Below are 22,531 nucleotides of genomic sequence, written 5' to 3' on the forward strand. Positions count from 1 at the left end.
GCCGCCGCGACGCTGTCGTCAACAGCACTGACGTTCCGATGCACACGTGCCGTGTGCAAAGGTCTGGCTATGACTAGGACGGGCACGACGCGAGAACAGCCATTCGAATCCAGTATTAGTGCGGTGTAGAGTGCTACTCGGTGTTTTTTCATCTTTCACGCCTGTCTTCCTCCCCGAGTTTACCGATTTTCATTTTCGTGACTTCGAACCCGACATCCGGTGGTGAGTAGTAGAGTACACGCAGCGAGCAAGTAAGCAACAGTGTTCCACGGCCATCCAGACATCATCGTACAACCTACAACACACCCATTTTCAGGATTCTCCCAAGAAAACGTTAGAGAGTGGTTGGTTTTCGATGTCGATCGAATTGTCGATTGGAAGTGAGATCTTTGGAGTTATATCCCTCTTCTATTAAGTTTGGATAATTTTACGCTTGGAGATTCCAACTCGTAGTTAGTTGCTTTCTATAATAAGGATCATATTGGAAGTGAGAATTTTGCAGTTATCCCTCTTCTATTATGTTGGTATTCAAAGTGAAGATCGCAGGAGGTAAAATTGTTACGTTTCCCGACCGACCTACGAAAGACTCCAATTTTGTTATTTCAGACAATGGCATTTGGTGGAAGATAAGCTTAGTACCTTGCAAGCATTGCAAACATTTTCAGCGGTTAATTGGCTTACGAGGAGATTATTTTATCGCTTTAGATCATTAGGTCCTACAGCATCGAATTTGAATAGTATCTTTGAATTCTTTCGTGTGACAGAATATACCCTTGGCTCTTTGAATACGCTGCAGTTTGTAGATTTACCCCATTTTTGTCTGCAACTGACAACGTTATATTAGAATATTCTCTTTTGGCAAACAAACGACGCAAAAGTCAGAAAATTGACAAAACTTGTCATATTTTTCTTCTTATGGTCGTTGAGCGAATAATTTTTCAGGCAAAGCTCGAGTATCATTTCGATTCTCATTTCTCGCTACCAAAGTATATTTTATATTGGACAAAGAATTGTTGGAATGGCAATTAAAAGAATTCAGGCGTATCGGAGGATGGAGAATCTGGCTTTCGTAATCTTCGGTGTTAGGCCAGAGGATCGGAAAATTTAATGAGAATGTTTGTCCGAGTGGAAAGCTACATTTAGTCAGACGCGTCTTACACAGTAGAATTACGCGGGCCGTAAAGTTAAAACGCGTGACGGGTTCGCTAAAACGCGATGAAATTTGAGATCGTCCGGATTTAGTATACACGGGGGTGGAGAAGACATTCTTCGGCTCTTATGATGTAACATAGACGGAGATATGTATGTACAAACAACCGCGTACAAAGTATCGTCGTTACTTTTTCCTGATGACTCACCCGATAGAATACTTGGAAGTTAAGTTACCAAGTTTCTCAATCGAATTCATCAGAAGAGACGGGATCCGAATTTCGAATTCACGTTAGGGTCATCATAGATCTTATAATCCACTATTATCTCGTTTCGATATTTCTAAAATTTATTTCCTTTCTCGATCAGAGATTTTTATTTAAGATCGAAATATTGACAAGACTTTCAAACTTGATCGGCTATCGAAATTACGAGAAAATATTTCTGTTATTTTAGATATTGAGAGAAAATGAAATACAGATTAGGAAATCAATGAAACTTTTTATCAGTTAGCCGAATTACGATGAAATAATTTGATCGTCCTTGATCATGATGGAAAAGTACCGAGGCAAATGGAAGAAAATGAAGTATAGGTTAGGAAGATTTGCAAATACCGAATAGGCATTGAAATATTTCGTCAGCTAGTCGAGTCACAAATTAAATAATTTTGTTATCTTAGACAATATTGAAAGAGTAGATATAGACAACATGAAAAACGATGTATAGGTTAGGAAGGACCAACTGGACGCGAAGGTAGGGGTAATGGCGACCGCGTTGTGGAGAATCTAGCACCTTCCCTAATACGGCCTCGCGATCCGGCTTGCGTCTGCACGGATATAGAATCCTCTGTCTCTCTTCCTGATCTCTCGTGGTCTCTCTAGCGTTTCTACTAATACCGTGGTCAGTATACTCGTCACCAGAGCCGCTTCCAAAAGTCACATCGTCGAAACTTCCACATTTGCAACTTTGTATTTCGAATAGCATGTTTATCTCTGCAATACGACTTCTGATATTTGGCACACGAATGATTTATTCGTCGTCATGTTTATTTTACTCCTCAGCCTTTTACACCTATGTTTATTTTAGGTTATGTTAAGCCACGTGGCGGGAAATTTAAAAATTTCCAATCTTTCAAAGCTCGTCTGACATTTTATCATTGACTGACGAAGAATAGCACTTAAAAATCTTTTTCCTTGCAATATTTAAGTATCGAATTCCCATTCTAGAGTAATTTTATTATCATTTCTATTAAGAGCTCCTTGCGACGTATGAATGATGATTAACGAAACTTTAAGGGAACCGTGTGGCCTTTTCTTAGAATGGATTATTGCAATTTTCATCATTCCATTACGTTCTTCGTCCCGTTTCTATGAATACAGATCGTTCGACGAAGAATTGAGATTAATTTTATCAATGGGTTAACATACAGTATGTTAATCGACAATATCATTGTCAATCAAGTTAATTCCAATGTTTCATAAGATGGTATGTTGTGATCGTAATAAATTCCTGAAGAAACTCAATTTCTTCGTTTTTGTTCTTTCGTCCGTATTTTTCGCGGATATTAGCCACCGAGAATACACGTTGCGATTCGAACTTGGTAAAAATAGATTCGTTCTCCGGCAGTAGGGCGGAGATTGAAACTGTTTATGTTCCTCTTGCGGGATTAGGTAATCGGTGGCTGAGTTACCGGTGTTATTGTTATTCGTTGTTTATGCACAGTAAAATATACGAAAAATACGAGACTTACTCTCCACATTTCAATTCCAATCTTCTTGCCTCGATCTTCTTCGAAAACTTTCGTAAAATATTCCATCACAGCACACAATAGGATAAATTTGATCTTTAATTATTTGGAAAATAATCTGAAAAATGTGAAAATAAATAAAATGTTCATACCTATAGAAGAGTGGTAAACATATGGGAAAATAAATAAATGAAATATTTTAGAATAGTCGATAATAATCGAGATAATAATCGAAGATTTTTCTTTGTTTTTCAGTACAGACAAAATGCCTTTTAAGCCAGTAGAACACCCCAAGTGTCCCAAATGCGGCAAATCCGTATACGCCGCGGAAGAACGCGTCGCCGGAGGACTCAAATGGCACAAGATGTGCTTCAAGTGTGGTAAGTGCTTGTATCGCATGTTACTATTTCGAGAGTATGCTACGTATTTCCCTTTAGCCAATGGTTCAAGACTCAACTTCGACAAACACGATTCTTCAAACATTCTCAAGCTTCTTTTATCCAATTAAATAATATGTTGATATAACGTGTTCGTAAAATTTCTCGTTCTATCAAATTTCACCGATTTCGACAAACGTATCACGTCACAGATTCTCAAACTATTTTTTCCACTAAACTTAGGATAAAAAGATTCGATTAAATTCTATGCAAAAGCGTTTAACTTATCTACATTGTATCTGAAAATACAAATTCGCTGAAATTTTTATTGCTTCAAAAACGTAAAATTTCTTTGAAATGTATTTCTATAAATTAACCGATCGATACAGGGGCATAATCTGAGTTGCAGAATTTCTTAATCGAACGACGAATTATCGGGGGTCTTGGGGGCTGAAGCAGCCCATTGCGCAAAAACACCATCGGCCGTTTTTCAAAATTAGTCGCCTCTATAAATAAGTTTTATCCCAGTCCCGGATGGTTTGTCTTGGCCTTAATTAGTTTTGTATGCTAGCCAGAAATCAAATAGAACCGCCACCCAACGTCAAGCCGAGGGTGCAACGACCCGCGCGAACTCGCCGAGAAAAATCCGGACTTCGTGATCCTACTCGAAATAGCAACCCCCATTGAATATTCATTCGCGGCTTTAGGTACCAGCGGAAATAAGCTGCATAGAAAATTTCAGCCGCTACTGTCACTTATTCGTGAATATTTTAAATTTAAACAAATTTTTTCCTATAAAATCAGGCCATTTTTTGAATAATTAATAATTACATAAATAATTATTATGGGCCTGTTGGTTAATGGTCGAAGTAGGGCTAGTAATTGGTGGCTATAGTAATTAATAAATCGAAGAGAATTATGCATTTAACAGTATTAGGCGATCTAACTATGGATTTTTTATTTCTCTTATTACCAAACAAGGCTAAGTTTATGGATTATTATATTATGGGGTTGTTGATTAGCGTCGTAGGGCCATCTCGACTATAGCGACTGGTAGACTATGGCTGATCATACATCTGTGGAAAATTTTAAATTAGAATTTTTAGAATAGTCAAAGCGATCAGTTTGGAACTTTGTATAAAAATTTGGTGGTTTTACAAGAACGTATTTTTGAGTATTTCAACGATCTGGGTCAGGTTTGGATTTTGGAACAAATTCGTGATTTTTACTGTGGACTGTTCGTGTGATTTTTACAAGAAAATCTTGATAAATTTAACTCTCAACTGGGTTAGGTTGTTCTGTAATTAGCAAGATGCAGCCAGTGAAGAAAGTAGGTGAAGCATTCTGTCTATCTAATTATATTAGTTGAATTACAAGTCTGTAAACTGTCAACTCGATCCAGTGACAAATATTGCCAGGCATAATTCTGTGTTCTTTCAATTTGTATCAAAAATGGCTTTTTAAATCTTTCTTAGCCAGTAATTCCAATAGGGTCATGAACTTTTCTTTCGTTATCATCATATTCATTACTTTTCCATCAAAAGGTTCCTGAAACTGCTTCAAACCTAGATAAACACATCAACAAGCTTATGGTATGAAATAGCGTATAGTTTCTTAAAAAAAAAAAAAAAAAAAGAAAAAAAGATCACAAAAGCTCACCACTTTTTCTCCCCATCAAGTTCCATTCAACGCTTTCCTACCCTCACAAAGACAACCCTTTGGCTACTGTTTCTCACAATTTCAAATATCCCACAATTTCTTGAAACAATTTCCCATTCAAATTCCACCGAGCACGTATCTAATTTGAAGAAGGGATTCTTAAAGATTCTCGCATTACAGATGCTTTAAGTATAGTCTGGTCATGAATGGGCGAATCCACTTATTCGAGTGGAATATCAGGATGATGGATTAGGTGGAAGCCAAACGAACTATGCCTGTGTGTTGCAGGTCTGTGCGGCAAATTGCTCGACTCGACAAACTGCTCCGAGCACGAGGGTGAGCTATTTTGCAAAGTGTGCCACGGACGCAAGTTCGGTCCTAAAGGATACGGCTTCGGTGGAGGCGCTGGTTGCCTGTCCATGGATCAGGGCGAACATTTGAAGAGTAGCGAGTGAGTGCACCTGCCCGTCGTCCAACCTCTCCTCACCCTTTTGACCTAGCCTTAACTCCTATTTTCTCCCAAACCAAGAAAAAAACAACAACAAGATTCTCCCCTCAGTCGTTTGTACGATCAGACCACCTCCCATTCAGAGCCATACACGTGCCGTTAACTAAAAAGAAAAAAAAAATAATTACCGTAAATCGAATGAATACGACCGACTCAACCATCATCGACAGCCCAATGATCCAACAGCATGATCCTCTTCTTGGTACAATAAACCGTATCCGGAAGAAACGAAATTGGAAGAAGCAAAGGCAGCCTACTAAGAACCCAAGGACCGAGAGCATGCGTCTGCGTTTATGTGTATACAGCATCACGACTGTGTCGAACTACGTGGTCCATTTAAATTTTGGCCTGTTCCAGAGTCCCTGTAACCACTTCTCCCTCTCTGTCTCAACAAAATTTCTCTTTTAGCCTGACTTTATTTTTATTCTCATTCGGAACTTCTAACTTTAATTCTTCGTTTTCACCTTCCTACCTTCTAATTGCCATCTTCTTTTTTTCTTCTTCTTGTCTTATCGTCCTTGATCCTGACTGCTCCCTGGAAACGCCTTAACTTCGGTTCCTCACTTTCCTTATGATTCTCTCGTCGTGCATCGGCACCGACAGCGATTATGGTGATAATGGTGATGGTGATGGTGATGCTAAGACGACGACAACGACGACGACGTTATAATTAATTGATAATTAACTGTGTTTTAATCTAGTCGACTATTCTCTCTTTGTCACGTTTAACTACCCGTACTTTTTCTTGTCTTCGCTCTTTTCGTTTCTTTTGTTCTTTTTTTTTTTTTTTTCTCTCTATATCACCTGTTTTCTCTGTCCCCCTGTCTTACTTCATTGTTGTCTTCTCTCTCCGTCAGTTTCCTTTTCTTTTATTTTCTTTCGTCTTCTTTCTTTTCGTTGTTGTCTCACGTTTTCTCTCTGTCCGTGTGAACGACTGGATCAAGAACGGTCGTTTTTTTCTTTTTTTTCTTTTTTTCGAGCCGTATCTATATACATACAGATATATATTACTATATATATATATATACTCTTTCTCGTTTCTTTTATGCGATTACTACACTACATTACGCTAGTTTATAGAATCATTTGTACCATCTGTAATAAGTGCCATTAAAAGACTTAAAAAGGGAAAGAAAAAAAAACAGAAGAATCTGGTGTTCTTCATTGACACTTGCTTCGAGTGTTTTTTCAAACGCATTGACGGTCGGACAAAAATGTTCTTGCCATGAAACAAATGGATCTCTCTGACGACAGAGTTCGAAGATAGGAAAATTTCAAGTAGAAAATAGGATTACTGTGGTACAGATGGAGAAAGAAATCGAAGCTATAAATCTAGTACATGTCGAAAACATTTTTGACCCACTGTACGTGCCTACACACCTACTTAGCTCTATACATATATATATATACATACATAGTTAAACATTTAGACATATAAAAAAGTGCTGAAAAATATCCACCTGGCATCATCGATGCAACAACGGAGAACGAACCGAGCAAACACGGTTCGAGGACGAAAAATCTGTGTGTACACAGGAGCCAGGCCCGTCCAATTTTCTTTTAACCGTTCTAGCAAACCCCAATTTCACCTTTCGCCACCCCCAACTTCGAGTGCCCCGTCTCTCTTTGTTTTCTTCTGTCTAAAGAAAGAAAGGAAAGAAAGTACGACAGCGCGAACGAAAAGTAAACGACCGACTGAAAAAGTCAAGTAAAAGAAAAACAAAAACAAAGAAAAATGTAAAAAAAGCAAAAAGATACCCTGCTACCCCCGCCAGCCCCGCCGAGTGCGAGCCAACCGGAGGCCCATGATCGAACGATATATGTCGCTTTATCACGAGCCTGCCCTCGAAAATCCTCGTGATAAAGGGAACTAGCGAGTAACAAAAGAAAAAAATGGTGAGCACCGAGTCAGATTCCGCCTCTCTCTTCTCTATCTTATCTCTTGACTCTCTCTTTGCCTTTTCTCTTTCTTACCGCCTCACAGGGAAACCAATCGCTTGAAACTTTTCAGAGAAACGTCTTTTTTTTTTCTTTTTTTCTGTGATTTTTTTTCCCCCCTACGACTATTATCATCCACAGATAACGACAAACGTATCTCGGTTGATCGATCCATGGTACACACCTGCACGGCCTCTCGTACCTCTTTTTTCAAACACACGTAACCCCGTAACCCTGCTAACACGTCTAACTCTATGGGTGCTTCTGTTTATAGACGCGATTTTCCATACATACATACATACACAGGTACACGCGCATACATATACGTAAATAGGCATCCAAATAATGCACGCTTACAGAGACACACGCATACAGATGTTATACGTAGATGAACGCTTTTTCGGTTTCCTCCTTCAGCTACTTCCTAAAAAAAAAAAAAAAAAAAAAACAAATAATGTAAAAGAATTCTTTAGAACTGCTTCAGTTTATTTAATTATTTCAATTGATTTAATCAAGAACCTTCTTCAGCTTTCTCTATGATCCTATTTTTTGGTTTCCTCTGGATCCCTTTTTTTGATCTCCCTTTTTACTTCTATCTATTTCTTTCTTTCTTTTCATTCTTGTGCCACTTGCTCTGTCCTCACTTCTTTCTTTTTTCTCAATAAAACGTATTATCATTTGGTTTCTTGTTATCACACGATCCGCTTCTTGGCTCTCCTCTCGGGGCTCGGCGGAAGCCACTTTTGCGTGGTTGCGAAGGGGAAACGGGTCACTAACCGATTACTAACATGTGCCTAACACTCTAACAGCCGGGTTGTTATTCTTTCACCGGTTTCTGGTAATCAGTTGTTCACCTAGAGTCTTGTGCGTCGACCCGTAGACGACGGAAACTGCCATCGAATCTCGAAGGGAAATCTGGGAAATTCGTTGCTCACGTTCTCTCACCGAGCCAGTTTCAGATTCGAAGTTTCGTCATTTTACTGGTCGACTCTCCCTCTTCTGCTTTTTGCAGTGGTGTTTTCTTGTACTGTCTGCTTGTCCCTGGTGATTCCCCAACCCCCGGTGTTCCAACGCCCCCCAATAATATAATACCCCCATAAGTCATTTTATAACCAGATATAAAAAAAAGAAGAAAGATTCGAAGAATTTATTGAAATTAATTCAGGTGTCCTATGGCGAATTAACATTTTCGCAGCCGGTGACGCGCAGTTACGTTTCCTTTTTGTTTTTATTTGCAGCTGGTTGGAATTTTTCTAAAATTATCCTCCAACGTAAATAGCTAAAAGTGGACATTTCAGAATTTTCTGGCATACCCTGTGTTCATTTAAATGTCGCAAGTGGCGATGAAAAATTCAGAAATAACGAGAGAAATTATCTTGTCTAATTATTATCCGTATTAATGAAACTTGGAAAATACAGCAGCTTGTATTTTTGATAATTCTTCGTTGCCTACTCATAGATTCTCGAGTCTTGTGTTTTCAATAATTCTTGGTTACTTACTGAAAGATTCTTATATTTTTAATATTCCTCGATTGCCTATTGACAAATGCTGCAGAAAGCTTTTGTATTCTTGTTACACACGACTGTGAAGTGTATCAGAATGACAGGTAATTGACTAGAAATGTTGAAACACCTTATAGGTCTAATAAATATTCGTACGTTCACAAGTATTAACTATTTTCACTAATAATTTCAATATTTCCTATTAAATGTGCAGAGTACAGATAACGAACAAGTTTCAAACAAGCAGTTGCAAACAGAATACTTCCAACGTTTTCTATTATTTTATCCTCATGGCATTAAGGAACCCTGCTGTAAACAGCTTCAGTTCTTATCTCAATCGTACAAGATCTTTGGAAGAGACAAAACACAAAAGAAAAAAATCGGCTGTGAAAGAAGTTAATTCCAATCTGCTCAGAATGAATAATTTTTGGTGGAAATGTGGGGCGCTGGCACGCCAATTGGAAATCACAGCTTGACCTTATGACACCAGCCAGGAGTGACAATCTGATCTCTACAAGGGACACGTTTTTAGGGAGCTCGCGAGGGGATCGAACGCCGTTCTGGAACCGAGAGCCATCGCGAAGGCGCCTGAAGGGGAAGGTTGTCCCCGATGTGGAGGATACGTGTACGCCGCCGAGCAGATGCTAGCTCGAGGAAGGGTGAGTTTCCACAGAATTGCTCACCCCATTCACTTTCGAGACATTGTGCTATACCTTGGTACCGCGACTCGTCAAAGCCGCCGTCAAGCTCCACGAAAAATCCACAAAAAGTCTACGTTGCAAAATATTTCAGCCATAGAAAAAAATATTCCAGTTTTGAACTCGAATCAAATTTGTTAAAGTTGCTGACAGTATCGAATGCTGCCAAAAGTCCACGTTTGTTCTCAGGATGCTCCACTCGAGTCGTACAAATGTTCTGCTACAAAAATTCTTCGAATGATAATAGAGTAGCTTAGACAAAATGGTAACTTCTTGGTTGGGAGATGTTTCGGTATTCCTTGCAACCGTACTAAATAGATTACAATAGTCGTAGCTTAGTCGCAAAGATCGAACTATTTGACTAGAAAACACACAGGCTGCCTAAATATACCATAGAGCTCTAGAGCCCTTTCTAAAAAAAACTCCACAATTCCACAAGTTATGTCTCGCTGGTAGAAGAAACCAAAGGAAGAAGTCTTACTAACAAAGTATTCTTAGCCCGCGACCGCTTTATTTTTGTTCAGGCAACCCGATACCGTGTGATCCAAATAGAGGGGAGTTGTAAACAGTTCATGAAATCCGGAGTTATTAATCGAGCCGCCAATTGGACTGAACGAATTCCTCTTAGAATCTCGTTGCCGACGATTAGTCACTTCTAATCTTACTCCGTTGAACGTTCTGGAAGGACCAGTGTCGAAACACGGTAGCCTCGATCTTGCGCAGACCTAGACTGTAAAACACTGGTTTTCGATCATTTAGAAAACGCAAGATAAAATTGATCGAATTTTGTGGCGTATGCAGAGCATTCGAGAGCGGCCTCGCGTTATGCGATGCTAAAATTGACTAGATCACTGGCTGACAAGGTGCCAGGTAGTTGGTGGAGCGTGACGGGCCTCCGTAATCTTCTCGTCTGACGAAACGCGTAATTTCATAACAATGAAGGAAAAAATAAGAGCGGAAAGAGAATTTGGAGGATGAGTCGACGGCAGCTTGTTGCCGTTGGTGCTGGCCCAAGAGCTTTTCCTGTCTTCGTCGGACTTGGCAGTGAACCAACTGGCCCTTGCCGCGTTCGATGTTGGAAAATAACTTGGAACAATTCGCGGATTAAGTCGATGCAGGCTAATTTCTCTGCTTAGGACACTGTCCGGCCTTTTTACCTTCGATATGGTGTCACCGTACGTCGGTCAGGTAGAATCTTAAGCGGCCTTGATCGATCATGGAGCTTAAAAGTTTCACAATGTGATCGTCGGCGGGCTTTTCGTGTCAAGGTCTCTTATTGAGAATAAATTTTCATAGTTATCTTAATCTCGGTATATAAGTGACAAGATTTATGGAGGTGTTTGGTAAAAAGGAACTGGGCAAGATAGACCACTGACTATAGCTGTTGAGCTGCTCCTCTATGTGTCAATTTTCTTTTCTTTCCTCGATATTTTTCAATTCTTTTTAAAGTCATTTCATATAACGAGCGAATCGAAGAACAGATAAACGTTCATCCTCAGAATTCTCAAACGATACTTTGTCACAGATCAAATTTCAGAATGTTCAAGAGAAAGCTCGATTAGTCTCATCTTTCTAGTCTATTGTTAACCGTGTATGACGACATTCGGGGACGTTAGCCAATTGGAGGTACATCAAGTGCTTGCAAGCAACTTTTACGAACGTATATCATACAAATCGATAGTATCTTGTGTTTGCAAGTTCAAGCTAGGATATTAACCCTTTCGTTACGTACGGCTCGTCGCGGTACCAAGACCAATATTCTATCGAATCGATGATGAGAAGAAACTTGTCCCTGAGATACCATGGTTATTCCTACTTCTTGTGATTAGGCTTACCATAAGCAATGCTACAAGTGCAAAACCTGTCAACGGTCTCTGGACTCGACGCTTCATTGCGATGGTCCTGATCGCGAGATATATTGTCGAGGTATCTGTTGCAATCCAACAAATCTGTATTTTTTCTTTTCTCTCACTGCTCGTTTCTTTATCTCAGTTGCACACACTGTCCAAATGTGTATCGAAGATACTTAGGTCAGTCAATGAGTATGTTACTCTCTCTCTAAAAACAATATAAATGATAATAACAGATAATAAGAAATATTGAATGAAACGAACATTTTTTGATTAGATAATATTTTTAATAATATTTCGCTTTCTGCAAGCTTTCATTTTTCACTTTTTAGATAATAATCCTAGTAACCAGAAATGGATAGAATATAATGAAAGGAATATCGTAAAAAATAATTTATATCTTATGTTCTGTTTACTCAACAAAAATTAATCGTTTCTATAAAAATTATTGTGAGATCCACAACTTTATAATTGAATTAAATACGATTCTTTTGTCTTGCTTATTACTTTCTTAAGGATAACAGATACTCTACAGAAGCTCAGTAAACAAATCAGAAGCACAACGACAAAATTTCTATGATTTAAGAAAGATATTTATCACAGTGCAGAGATAAACTTCGTAAAGTCGTAGTATTTAGATAAAAGAAGAAATGATGGGGAAAAATACCAAGAAATTTCCTATAGTTCCTATGTACAATGACGATGTGAAGAACCAGAGTCCAATTTCGATGAAATATCTTTGTTGAAACAAAAGTTAGAGAGAGGATGTAATGTAGTCGCTGGTGGACCTAAGTAACGATTTGCATCCTTTGTCTTTGGTCGATCCTCTGTATCCTTTTTAGCGATGATCCATAGTTAAAACTAAGATCCGTGGTATACACTGGCGCAAAGTGTTCCATAAATAGTCACACAAAACGAGCTCCAACGTGAAGAAGACTTAGTCCACGTGTTTTCCTCTGGAAAACGGGAGAGAGACCTCGTTTCTAGGAGCGAGGTTCAACGTGTTGTCCTGAGATGCCCCCGGAAGTGTTCTGACCTTTGTTTCCTTTTGTTTCACTTTCACTCACAACTTCTGTTACGATTTTCAAGACGCTGGTTGGAAAGTAACAGCAGCAAGAACGCCTCAGTCTCTGTTTCGATAGAAATAGGCACTATGATTTTCCAACTAAATTTATTAGAGAATAACGATTGCAAAAATTGGGAATAACTATGTGTAATAGAACGTAAGACACGTTGCGGTCCCTCCCAGTTTCAGTGACTAACACACGTCCCTTTGTGTGCCATGCAGCAATGGCACAAGGAATGCTTTAAATGTGCCAACTGCTCCAAGAGATTAGACTCGGTCAACTGTTGCGAAGGTCCTGATAAGGACATCTACTGCAAAGGTGAGTACGTTACGCTTTTCTAAGATCCGCAGGTGTGAAGTACTGGATGTGTTCATTCAAAGATGGTAACAATCATTGTCGGTATCCAATCTAGTCTGCTTCGGTTCAACTTGTGTCCTCCTATAATTCATGACTCATCAATTCACACTGTTCTTATATTCTGGTCTACTACCGATCTAGTCTACTTTTACCTACATTTACCAGAAACTCTATAAATTCCCTGGTGTTAGAATAATGTAAACGGAAAATCCATGTTGAATATTCGTACCTATTAAAGACGAGTATCGACCGGTAATGAATAATCTGTAAAATTGACGAAGATTAAGAGAAGAAAATGTACAAGGCTATATAGAACACATCCAAGTATGCCATACTCTGAGGACGACAGGCAACTAGGTCAAGAACGAGCAGATACCTTTAACACGTGTTCTCTGCAGTATGCTACGGAAAGAGATTCGGACCGAAGGGTTATGGCTATGGTCAGGGTGGTGGCGCCCTACAAAGCGACTGCTACGCCAATGGGTGGGTTTTCAGAGCCGAGACTGAGACGGGAATAAACGAAAGATATCCCGCCTCGGCTTCTACACTCTCACTATATATGATGCGCTTGTCTGCTTAACAGCTTGCTATCCGAAGAAATTCGGTCCGCGAGGCATTGGCCATGCTGGGGTTATGTGGATCGGGCTGCAGTGCGATATTGAGGACGAGGGGTACGCGCCCCCATAGTTATGCTATTCCATTATCAGCTACTCCATCTCTCCATGTGTGTGTGTGTGTGTCTGTCCGCCTGACCGCCCAATTTTCAGGGTGCACCGTTTTTCTTTCAACTAATTCTCACGCCAAATGTAGTTTTCCAAATTCTTCCTTCAAGTGGAGAAAATTCAAATTCTTCTTCGCATATAACGAGTAGATTCAAATTTAACAGTAATGGAGTAATTTGTGTTTCGATTAAAGTTTGATCATACAAGAAGAGTTAACTCGAGGAGCCGGTCGAGCTCCATTTACCTCTCAAAGTTGAAGAAATCCGGACGAGTGAAAGATGGAATGAACGGACGTTTGTATGTGTCTTCACGGATATACGTGTACATACATACATACACAGGAATCGACGCCTTAACGCTTTGCGCTATTACTCACCTTCACCGTTGTCTTATTTTTCAGCCGCTAAATTTGCTTCCGAGTGTTGACTATACTAATTCTTAAAACACCATCGTAAATAACACCTCTGGTACATTTAATTCAGCATCGTGCACTAAACGCATGCTCCTCCTCGTATATTCCAAACGTGATAGTACTATAAAGAAAAAGAAAAAAAAAAAAGAAAGAATGAAATAAAATTCCGAGAAAATATACCATTCGTATCTGACGTTACCAACTTGCATTCTAAACCTCTTCAGTAGTGTTTTTCATTAGCATTGAGAATTTTGAATGTTAATTGCCGATCGGTATGGACTAGCCGGTCATTTGCATGGATTGCTTTTTTCTTTTCGTCACTTGCCAGTATTCAAACCAGAGTCGAGTCGCTTGAACGAGAATAAATTTGAATTTCATCATCGAGCCTCTCAATAAAGATGAGCTTCTCCTGTAAAATGGAAAAAAAAGAAACATTCGACTTTTAAACAATTTATTTTGTCATTCGTGCAACTCGATGCTTTAATATCGGTGACTGAAAGGGTCGATGGTAAAAGTTGGTCAAATTTTTGTAATACAGCGATGCTGCTCCTCGTACAACCGTGGTCGACACCGCCATAATCAAGGCCCCACCTGGCAAAGGTTGTCCACGTTGTGGTGGCGTTGTATTCGCTGCTGAACAGGTGCTTGCAAAAGGCCGCGAATGGCACAGGAAATGCTACAAGTGTCACGACTGCAGCAAAACTCTCGACTCTATCATCGCCTGTGACGGGCCCGACAAAGACGTCTACTGCAAGACTTGCTACGGAAAGAAATGGGGACCGCACGGATACGGATTCGCATGTGGATCGGGATTCTTACAAACCGATGGCCTAACGTGAGCAACTCTTTCCTTTCGTTAGTTATTCCTAAAATGTTTAGGTATCTAGAACTTGAAACGCTTGGCTCGCGAGAGTCCTAAATTCTTGGGTTTGCAAAATTTCAAACGTTTGGATCTTTAGAGTTCTAAACACTTGGATTTCTAGAATTCTAAAGATTTGGGTGTCAAATCGTTCAAGCATCTAGGGTTCCAAAAGAACAAAAATTGTCTTCTGGCTTCCCAAGTGTATCGAGATGTTTAGAGTCTGAGATGTTCGAGCTTGCAGGGTCTCAGGCATTCAAACAAAGTACCATAGAACAACGACGAACGAGAAAGGGAATATTCTGGAAAGAGCAGGATGTGAAAGAGAATTTTTCTTCCAGGGAGGAAGAAATATCAGCCTCTCGCCCATTTTACAATCCTGATACGACGGCTATCAAGGCACCAGCTGGTCAGGGATGCCCCCGCTGTGGTGGCATGGTATTTGCCGCCGAACAACAGCTCGCCAAAGGTACTATGTGGCACAAGAAATGTTTCAACTGTGCCGAATGCCATCGACCTCTGGACTCCATGCTAGCCTGTGATGGACCTGACAAGGAAATCCACTGCCGATCTTGCTACAGTAAACTGTTCGGACCCAAAGGATTTGGGTTCGGACATACCCCGACTCTCGTTTCAACCAATGGAGATCACGCTCCCTCATAGTAAGTTTCTAACGCTTAATAGCTCGATTAATGTGAACTGAACCGTCTTGAATCCGAGTATCTTAACTCTAATCCGAAGAAGATTCAAACAGTAGTTCTCCCCGTAGAGATAATCAACTTCGGATTCTAAACTTTAACGACGAATAGATGACATATTCGTGATCCTCTCGGTTTCCAGTTCTTCATGGCAGGTCTGAGAATCTGCATCAATAACGTGATTAGAATCCAAAGAGAGAATTACAGATACGTCAAGTTTTAAACAGTCACTGATCGCAGACCAATTATTCGACAGATTTTAAACACTCGTCCCTAGCTTTTTCTGACGCTTTCATAAATCGTTGCAGCATCGATGCCAAGCCTCAGGTGGGTCAGAAGCGAAACGACGGTCACGGGTGCGCGCGTTGCGGCTACCCAGTGTACGCTGCGGAGCAGATGATCTCGAAGAACCGCGTGTGGCACAAGCGCTGCTTCAGCTGTGCCGAGTGCCACCGTTCGTTAGACTCTACGAATCTGAACGATGCCCCGGACGGGGACATTTACTGCCGTGGCTGTTACAACCGGAATTTCGGGCCGAAGGGTGTAGGCTTCGGCATGGGGGCGGGTACCCTGACGATGGCCTAACTTCTTCAGGAACGTCGAAACGCTGGAAACCAGTCTCATATATATATATATATATAAATATAAATATACACATAAATATAATTATATCCGCCATATACAACCGAATAAACGACCAGAACCGTGGCAAGCGATACTGCACTGGGCTCTTCGTTTATTCGTGTGTATAGGAATATGTATATGTATAGACGCCTGACTCCTCGACTAACTCCGACGAAGTGACGAAAAACACGCTGCTCCAGAAATCAAACAGAAAGCCAAGAAATTTGTTCGCTAAACGACGACACACCGATTATTCGATCGTAACGAAGACTGCACGCACGTTTCGTCGATGCTCTTCGGCGACGTGGCGCACGAACGACCGAGATACCACGATTAATCGAACCACATGTAAACGAGCAAGCTTTTATTACTTTTGTATGGCGAAAATTCGCGAGATCGATGCTCGGTGCTCTCCTTTTTTCTTCGAAAGCAGACTCAGCATCCTGTCCACTTCCGTTAGGGACCAATGTTGGGCCAAATTTCCACTCCATCTACTTTCTCCAGTTAGGGTCTGCTGTCTGAGGGAAAAGGCGTGACGAGCATGACACAGAGAGTACAAAGGACAAATACCTGGACCGCAATCAGCAGCAACAATTGTAGTTAACGACAGAAATGACGAGCGAAAAAGAACAGATGCAAAATATGATTATTTTCAATAAATGTATATTTCGAGAAAAAAAGAATAAGAGAACCAAAAAAAAAAAAAGATAAAAACAAACCAGAGGGTTGGCTTGTGTTTTCGTGGAAAGGGAAGCGGCGAAACGTCGTTTCCACGGCATTCTCGACATTCCAATTGTGTCTGATCGAAGACCTCGTCGAAGGAAAAGTCATCGTTTCAAGTAAGCCTCGGCGCATCCTTACCGATAATTCTTCTAGACGATAGATCCGAAGCATTTACTATATAAAAATATGTTTGAACGTCGAGAGAGTAACGACACGTTCCTCCAACTGCGAGGGTCTCGTAGGAATTTGCGTTTCCTAGGGATGCTGGAAATCATCAATGATTTAATCTTTAAGTAGCCGCAAATAGACACAAGGCCTGAACACAGATCGGACAGAGATCGGTGGATCACGTTTAGCTAGTTGTTCGTGTAAAATAAATACCTTTTCTTCTCTCGGCTTGATAAATCACCAGGCTGTTGGTTACCAGGCTACGGATTTTCCTGCGAATTTATTATCTTCACAAACTCGACCGAGAGACCTAGATTTTATCAAAGTAACTAGAATTTAGATTCGTTTTATCCATTAATTCTTTATGCGCAACCTGAAACATTCACGTCTGTGTCTAATTCCTTTTATCCTTTTAGACTTTCAAAAAATCTAAGAAAATCGTGGTACTCTTATCGAAGTACCAGCTACATCAGGCAATTTAATTTCGCATAAAAATCCGTAGTCTATCGATTAACGATCTCTATCGCGGTACTTAAAGATTAAACGCGCTTCATGGGACGTGCGTCGTTTCTCTTCGACCGAAGGATTTAATTCCCGCGAAACGAACAGCGATAAGTTTTCCTTCGACCATTTCGGGAACTGGCTGCCTTTCCTTCTTCTCTCCTACCTTTCGCTCTATCTCACTCTTTCTCTCGATCGCTTTCACTCAGAAAGGTTCTCGTATCGTCAGGGACATGGACTAACATACACCTTATTACGAATGGACCTTAATAAATCTTATTACGCTAATGTATAATTCTTGTGGATGTATATTGAATGGCCAATGATACACACGTCGGTGGAGCTACAATCTAGCTTTCGCTCTTATTTCTTTTTTTTTTCTTTTTCTTTTCTTAAACATGCGTTTTCTTCTTCTCTTTGTTCACCTTGAAGGGAAAAGAATCCTTGCTCCCTGTTCGATGGACCAGTAAGTATGAGTTTACGGTGTAAAACACTAATCTTCTATATTTATAGCAACAACTGTACAAGTGCCGGCCACATCGATATTCTCCATAACGTGTCGCTTATTTTTACTTTGACAAAAGTGGTGGAGAGAACGCTGTTCAGATCTTTTCTTTGTTCACGGTCTTTCCTCGTTGCTTTTAAGACGTCTAAAGTCAAAACATTCATCTTGATAGTCGAATGAAATTCTCTATCTTGCTAGCTTCAAGTTACATTTCAAATTTCTTTTAGATTCTTTGGAAAATTTTGCTGGCTTCTTTCTTCACAAACTTGCTCCGGATTGGTTTTGTTTTTAGACATCTTTGCGTGCGATTTATCCACATAAATGCTACCCATTCATTGACTAATCAACGAGGAATGTAGGACGGTACTTAGATATCGGTATCACTAGGTTTTCCAGCGAGAATCTTTTCGAATCATCGTAAATATCTTCCATCGAGGTCGTTTCTCATGATCTCACTTTATACGCGCCAGTAAAAAGAGAATTAAAAGTTATATTTGCCTAAACGAGACTAGATTTACGGAAAATTAAAGCAATCGGCGACAAATGCACACGGTTACCACTGAAAGAAATTATAAAACGAAAGGTGAATAGAAATAAAAAGCAGATGTAATTAGCAATGCATCTCATCAAATGTCTAAAAACCAAAGATTCCTGTAAATCACGAAAAAAAGAGAATAAAAACATTAAAGAATCCAATTTATCTAAATAAACTCCCCAAATTAATGAAAAATTAAAGCAACAAGCAACGAATACAGACAGCGATGAAAAATAATGAAAAAATTGTAAAGGTAAACGATCAAACGTAGCTAAAAACAATTCTCATTAGAGAAATCCAGAAAAAGAATGTAGATATCTAGAGCACCAAAATTTACAATTAAACATCTGAAGTTCCAAGTATTCAAGTAGCTAGAAAATTTCAAACGTTTGGCTTTCCAGAGCTACAGATATTTAGGCGGCTAAAATATCAAACCCTGAAGTTTCTAGAATTTTAAATACCTGAATTTCGCAACTCCACAATATCCTCGAATATCTAGTCTTTCAAATACTTGGCTTCTTCAAATTCCAAACTCTTAGGTATCTACAGTTGCAAATATTTCAATATTTAGACCTCCAAGCTCACTGTTTGATCGTTTAAAGTTCCAGAAGACTAGAATTAACTGAAAATAAATCTCACCGAAAGGATCCAAAAGCAAAAAGTTCCTGTTCCCTTCGATTGCTTCCTTGACGAGGAAAGCTTGAAAGCTTGACTGCGTCCAACGAACCAATGAAAACGACCTTGCGACGGAAGAGCCTGAACAGCATCCGTATTTCGCTCTGGCGTGCGATATTTTCTATATTTACATAATTTCGCCGGGATGGAGCGGTTTCGTCGCCACGATTAGTAGAGATTCGCGGTTTTCAGAGGCAGCGGGTCCAATAGATACGGAGGTAGCGCTGCAGAGAAGGGCCTGGGGCTACAGGAGCCCCATGTTCCTCCGCCGCTGTTACTTCCTCGCGTGTTGGGCGAGTTTCCTTCCGTAGCCGTGTCGCTGCTGTGTTTCACGCTCACGAGATTCGGATTCGGAATTGGTTTCGCCTCGTTCGTAGACATCACGCTGTTCGAGTTGCCTGGTGGCGTCGCTGGACTTCTTGGAGAACGACCTTCTGCTTTCACGTTGCCTCCTACGGGACTGGAAGCTCCGCTGTCTACTCCTATACCGCTTTGGGACGTGGACTTCTGCTGGGCCAGCCTCTCCTGCTTCCGGAATTTCGCACGCCGATTTTGGAACCATACCTGCAATTATAGGACACAGATTTTGATGATTTTGTTTAGATGAGAGGCGGATGTATGAGAGAGGGAACGTTGGATGGTTTGACGCGAGTACTTGATTTTGAAGAGACAAATGTTTTCGGTTAAATTGTAAAGGAATTAAACGTGGACCTTCAAGAGTCCTTATAGCTATAGGGTATTAACCCTTTGCATTCGAGAGGCTATTTTCCGCGACCACGGCGTACCGCGTGGCCACTAGAGAGGGGGATGAGAGGCGATAGTCCCTGTTTATGCTAAATTTCCACCTCTCCAGTTGATGAGAGCGCAGTATTGGTTCGTAAATAGATTCCTTGGCTCTTTATATTGTTTGTTATGAAGTGTGAAGTGTTACACTTTAAGCTGCAGATGAAATATTTCTGCTGAAATTCTTCCGGAACTATGGTTCTGGCAACGTCTCCGACGCTAGTTCACATTCGATGATAGTGGCAGAAGTATTACAGTTTCGTAAATTTAGAAACTCTAAAAAAATGGATTTGGAAATTTGTTTAATTAATTCTTATATTCTGTAAAAAAGCAAAAGAACGAAAGTCTACTTAACCACGATTTATAAGAACTTTAGTAGACCAGTTGAGAGGAGATATTCGACAACCGCGAGATCCAGCTTCGACGTCGACTGCTAATTGTGATGGAATTCGGTTAAATGTAAAGCTCCATGTAATTTTAACAAGAACAAAAAAGGATTGTAAGGTGTGTTCTTACCGAAACGAAGCAGAAGAAAGACACAAAACAACTTATTATTTCAATACTTGTCCCGACAAGCCAAGGATGCATCTTGACAGATGTTCTAAAATTATCGTAAAAAAAAAAAATACAGAAAAGATATTAAAAAATGATATGTTCGAAGATGTAAATATATATCGATTATTAAAATATAATGTTTTTTAAGTTATTTTTTTTATAAAATCATTTTATATTACCTACAAGACACTCGTCACGTATGCGCAAAATCACCTCTAGGTGTTGCTACACCCGACCGAGAAGGCCATCGAGTGCAAAGGGTTAGTTTTGTAGCGACACACGAGTCAATGGAAGATTTGAATCGGCAGAAACTCATATTATTGTGCCTTGGAATACCAACGTTGTTTTGTTTTGCAAGGTCTAAAGACAAACGAACTGTGGACAAAATATTATTGTCGTTACTGGTAATCGTCAACCGGAGTTACGTATGAACTCCAACTTCGAACTTTTTATAATAACACCTGTCGATGTAAATATACGAACGTGGTCTCTTGGACAGTCGAATAGCTAGTCGAATAATCGAATAGGTAGCGAGTTGAAGAGTTATTAGGTTGGCAATACCACCTAATGACAAAATCCGCAATCACTTAGTTGCTAACCTAATAAATTGTTATCGACTTACGAGCATTGAACGAGCGACGATTACGATCAGCGTACATACACTATCTCTGTATTTGTACTTACAGTGTTTTTAATATAATTGACTATTACGATTTTATCATTCGTCTCTTTAGAAAACAAACCAACACGTTTAACCCTTTGCACTCCGAAGTTTATTTCAATTTCGTTACCAGCAGCTCCTAAGGCTTAGCGACTATATACTCAAGGTCTATTTCTTGCATAGTCATCACTATCACTACTGTCAAAGTCTTTATTTATTTCGCTCCTTTCACTCATTGTAAATATTTACAGGACGACAGGTATACAATTTTCAAACTCTGAGCGGACTGATATAAGTTAGGTAAATAAGCCAGTTTGGTAAGAGCGTCGATAATGTGCGCGCGACATCTATTGATTTGGACACGAAAGAATGTCGAATGGGACACGACAAAGGAGCTCCTGAGATAAAAACTGATGTCGAATCACACTCCACATGGGAGTGCAAAGGGTAAATATCCAACTCAATTTAATCTTACGTGTAATTAGATCTTTACGAAAAAATGTGAAGGAAGGGAACCTATGTACGTAAAAATTTGTTTCGTCTCCCAAGTATTTTAACTGCTTGAATTACATATCAGGTATGTACTTGACTATTCTTCAATTATCGTGTTCCTTCGTTCGTTTAAATTATCATTCCGAATTTCACTTTGGAATATTCCAATTCTCACGTATAAAATAACTTTCTACAAAACTGAATTTTCGAATCAAAATCCGCCATCTAATTGACGTATCATTTCCATTTCATCGTTGCACGCATTGTTTTCTTTTACTACAGAAAATCTACAGTATAATAGCGAAAACTCTGCAACTCGACACATTTGCCTACTACGCTGCTATATCCACTTCGAGTGAAAAAATTCCAGCGACCATGTACGATGATGAAAAACCGACCAAAAACGTCTATGGATTCACGGAGACAAAGAGGAAGAGGGGATTGGATGGCGTAAAAGCGCGTCATGTCCGTGTCCAGCTCGTCAGAGCGAAACGTCGGCGCAGGCAACGCTCGTAATTGGCTCTAGTTGGCCAAATGAAATATTTAACGAATAAAATAAACGGAAAGCGGCGGTGACCTGCATGTTAAAGTAGCGGATTTATTTGCTTTACCGTTTATCTGACCAGTAAAGCTGCCCTCCCTCTTCCCGCCATCGTTCGTCTCTCTTCATCTTCTCTCTCTTTCTCTCTCTCTCTCTCTTTCTCTCTCTCTCTCTGTATCCCCTTTCGTTCGTTCCTCGGCATGAGCGCACGTGGATCCCACCCC

The 22,531-nt window shown here is 40.0% G+C and overlaps 2 protein-coding genes and 1 long non-coding RNA gene across 13 annotated transcripts in view; 1 reads left to right on the forward strand and 2 right to left on the reverse strand.

The window, feature by feature from the left end:
• On the forward strand, positions 1 to 16,832 carry LOC117242615 (muscle LIM protein 1-like). Of its 8 annotated transcripts, none has more exons than XM_033509435.1 (9): positions 1 to 222; positions 3,152 to 3,276; positions 5,221 to 5,383; positions 9,414 to 9,540; positions 11,409 to 11,505; positions 13,437 to 13,524; positions 14,526 to 14,822; positions 15,188 to 15,508; positions 15,853 to 16,832. In XM_033509435.1, exons 2-9 carry the CDS (start codon positions 3,162 to 3,164, stop codon positions 16,127 to 16,129), a joined length of 1,485 nt encoding a protein of 494 aa, XP_033365326.1. In that variant the 5' UTR covers positions 1 to 222; positions 3,152 to 3,161; the 3' UTR covers positions 16,130 to 16,832. The 8 variants fall into 8 exon arrangements, 7 of the variants coding, with proteins under 7 accessions (XP_033365326.1, XP_033365330.1, XP_033365331.1 ...); XM_033509439.1 differs by lacking the exons at positions 11,409 to 11,505; positions 13,437 to 13,524 and adding exons at positions 12,718 to 12,814; positions 13,252 to 13,336 and having other exon boundaries at positions 10 to 222; XM_033509438.1 differs by having other exon boundaries at positions 84 to 222; positions 3,157 to 3,276.
• On the reverse strand, positions 7,684 to 8,441 carry LOC117242619. The gene is made up of 2 exons (XR_004495307.1): positions 7,898 to 8,441; positions 7,684 to 7,802 (listed from the first exon to the last, which is right to left on the reverse strand). It is a non-coding gene; the product is annotated as an uncharacterized LOC117242619 (long non-coding RNA).
• Positions 13,952 to 22,531, reverse strand: part of LOC117242616 (paired mesoderm homeobox protein 2A-like) — a 27,601-nt gene continuing 19,021 nt past the window's right edge. The window contains exons 6-9 of one of the 4 annotated variants that reach the window (XM_033509445.1): positions 19,407 to 19,839; positions 19,240 to 19,340; positions 14,187 to 14,396; positions 13,952 to 14,108 (exon numbers count right to left, since the gene is read on the reverse strand). In XM_033509445.1, coding sequence (XP_033365336.1) covers positions 19,444 to 19,839 — 396 coding nt within the window. In that variant the 3' untranslated portion in view covers positions 13,952 to 14,108; positions 14,187 to 14,396; positions 19,240 to 19,340; positions 19,407 to 19,443. Of the gene's footprint in view, positions 14,109 to 14,186; positions 14,397 to 16,598; positions 18,625 to 19,239; positions 19,840 to 22,531 lie in introns of those variants that run through there. The other 3 variants (XM_033509443.1, XM_033509444.1, XM_033509442.1) reach the window with 3 other exon arrangements.

Source organism: Bombus vosnesenskii, unplaced genomic scaffold, assembly GCF_011952255.1.
Source record: "Bombus vosnesenskii isolate JDL3184/JDL3185 unplaced genomic scaffold, Bvos_JDL3184-5_v1.1 scf7180000016274, whole genome shotgun sequence".
NCBI classification, from domain to species: domain Eukaryota; kingdom Metazoa; phylum Arthropoda; class Insecta; order Hymenoptera; family Apidae; genus Bombus; species Bombus vosnesenskii.

Bases quoted from the DNA above. Each gene is read 5' to 3' on its own strand.
- LOC117242615 (XM_033509435.1), top strand. From the start codon at position 3,162: ATGCCTTTTAAGCCAGTAGAACACCCCAAGTGTCCCAAATGCGGCAAA. The intron at 11,506-13,436 runs GTATCTGTTGCA...TCTGCTTAACAG, and splicing joins TCGCGAGATATATTGTCGAG to CTTGCTATCCGAAGAAATTC. The intron at 15,509-15,852 runs GTAAGTTTCTAA...AAATCGTTGCAG, and splicing joins GGAGATCACGCTCCCTCATA to CATCGATGCCAAGCCTCAGG.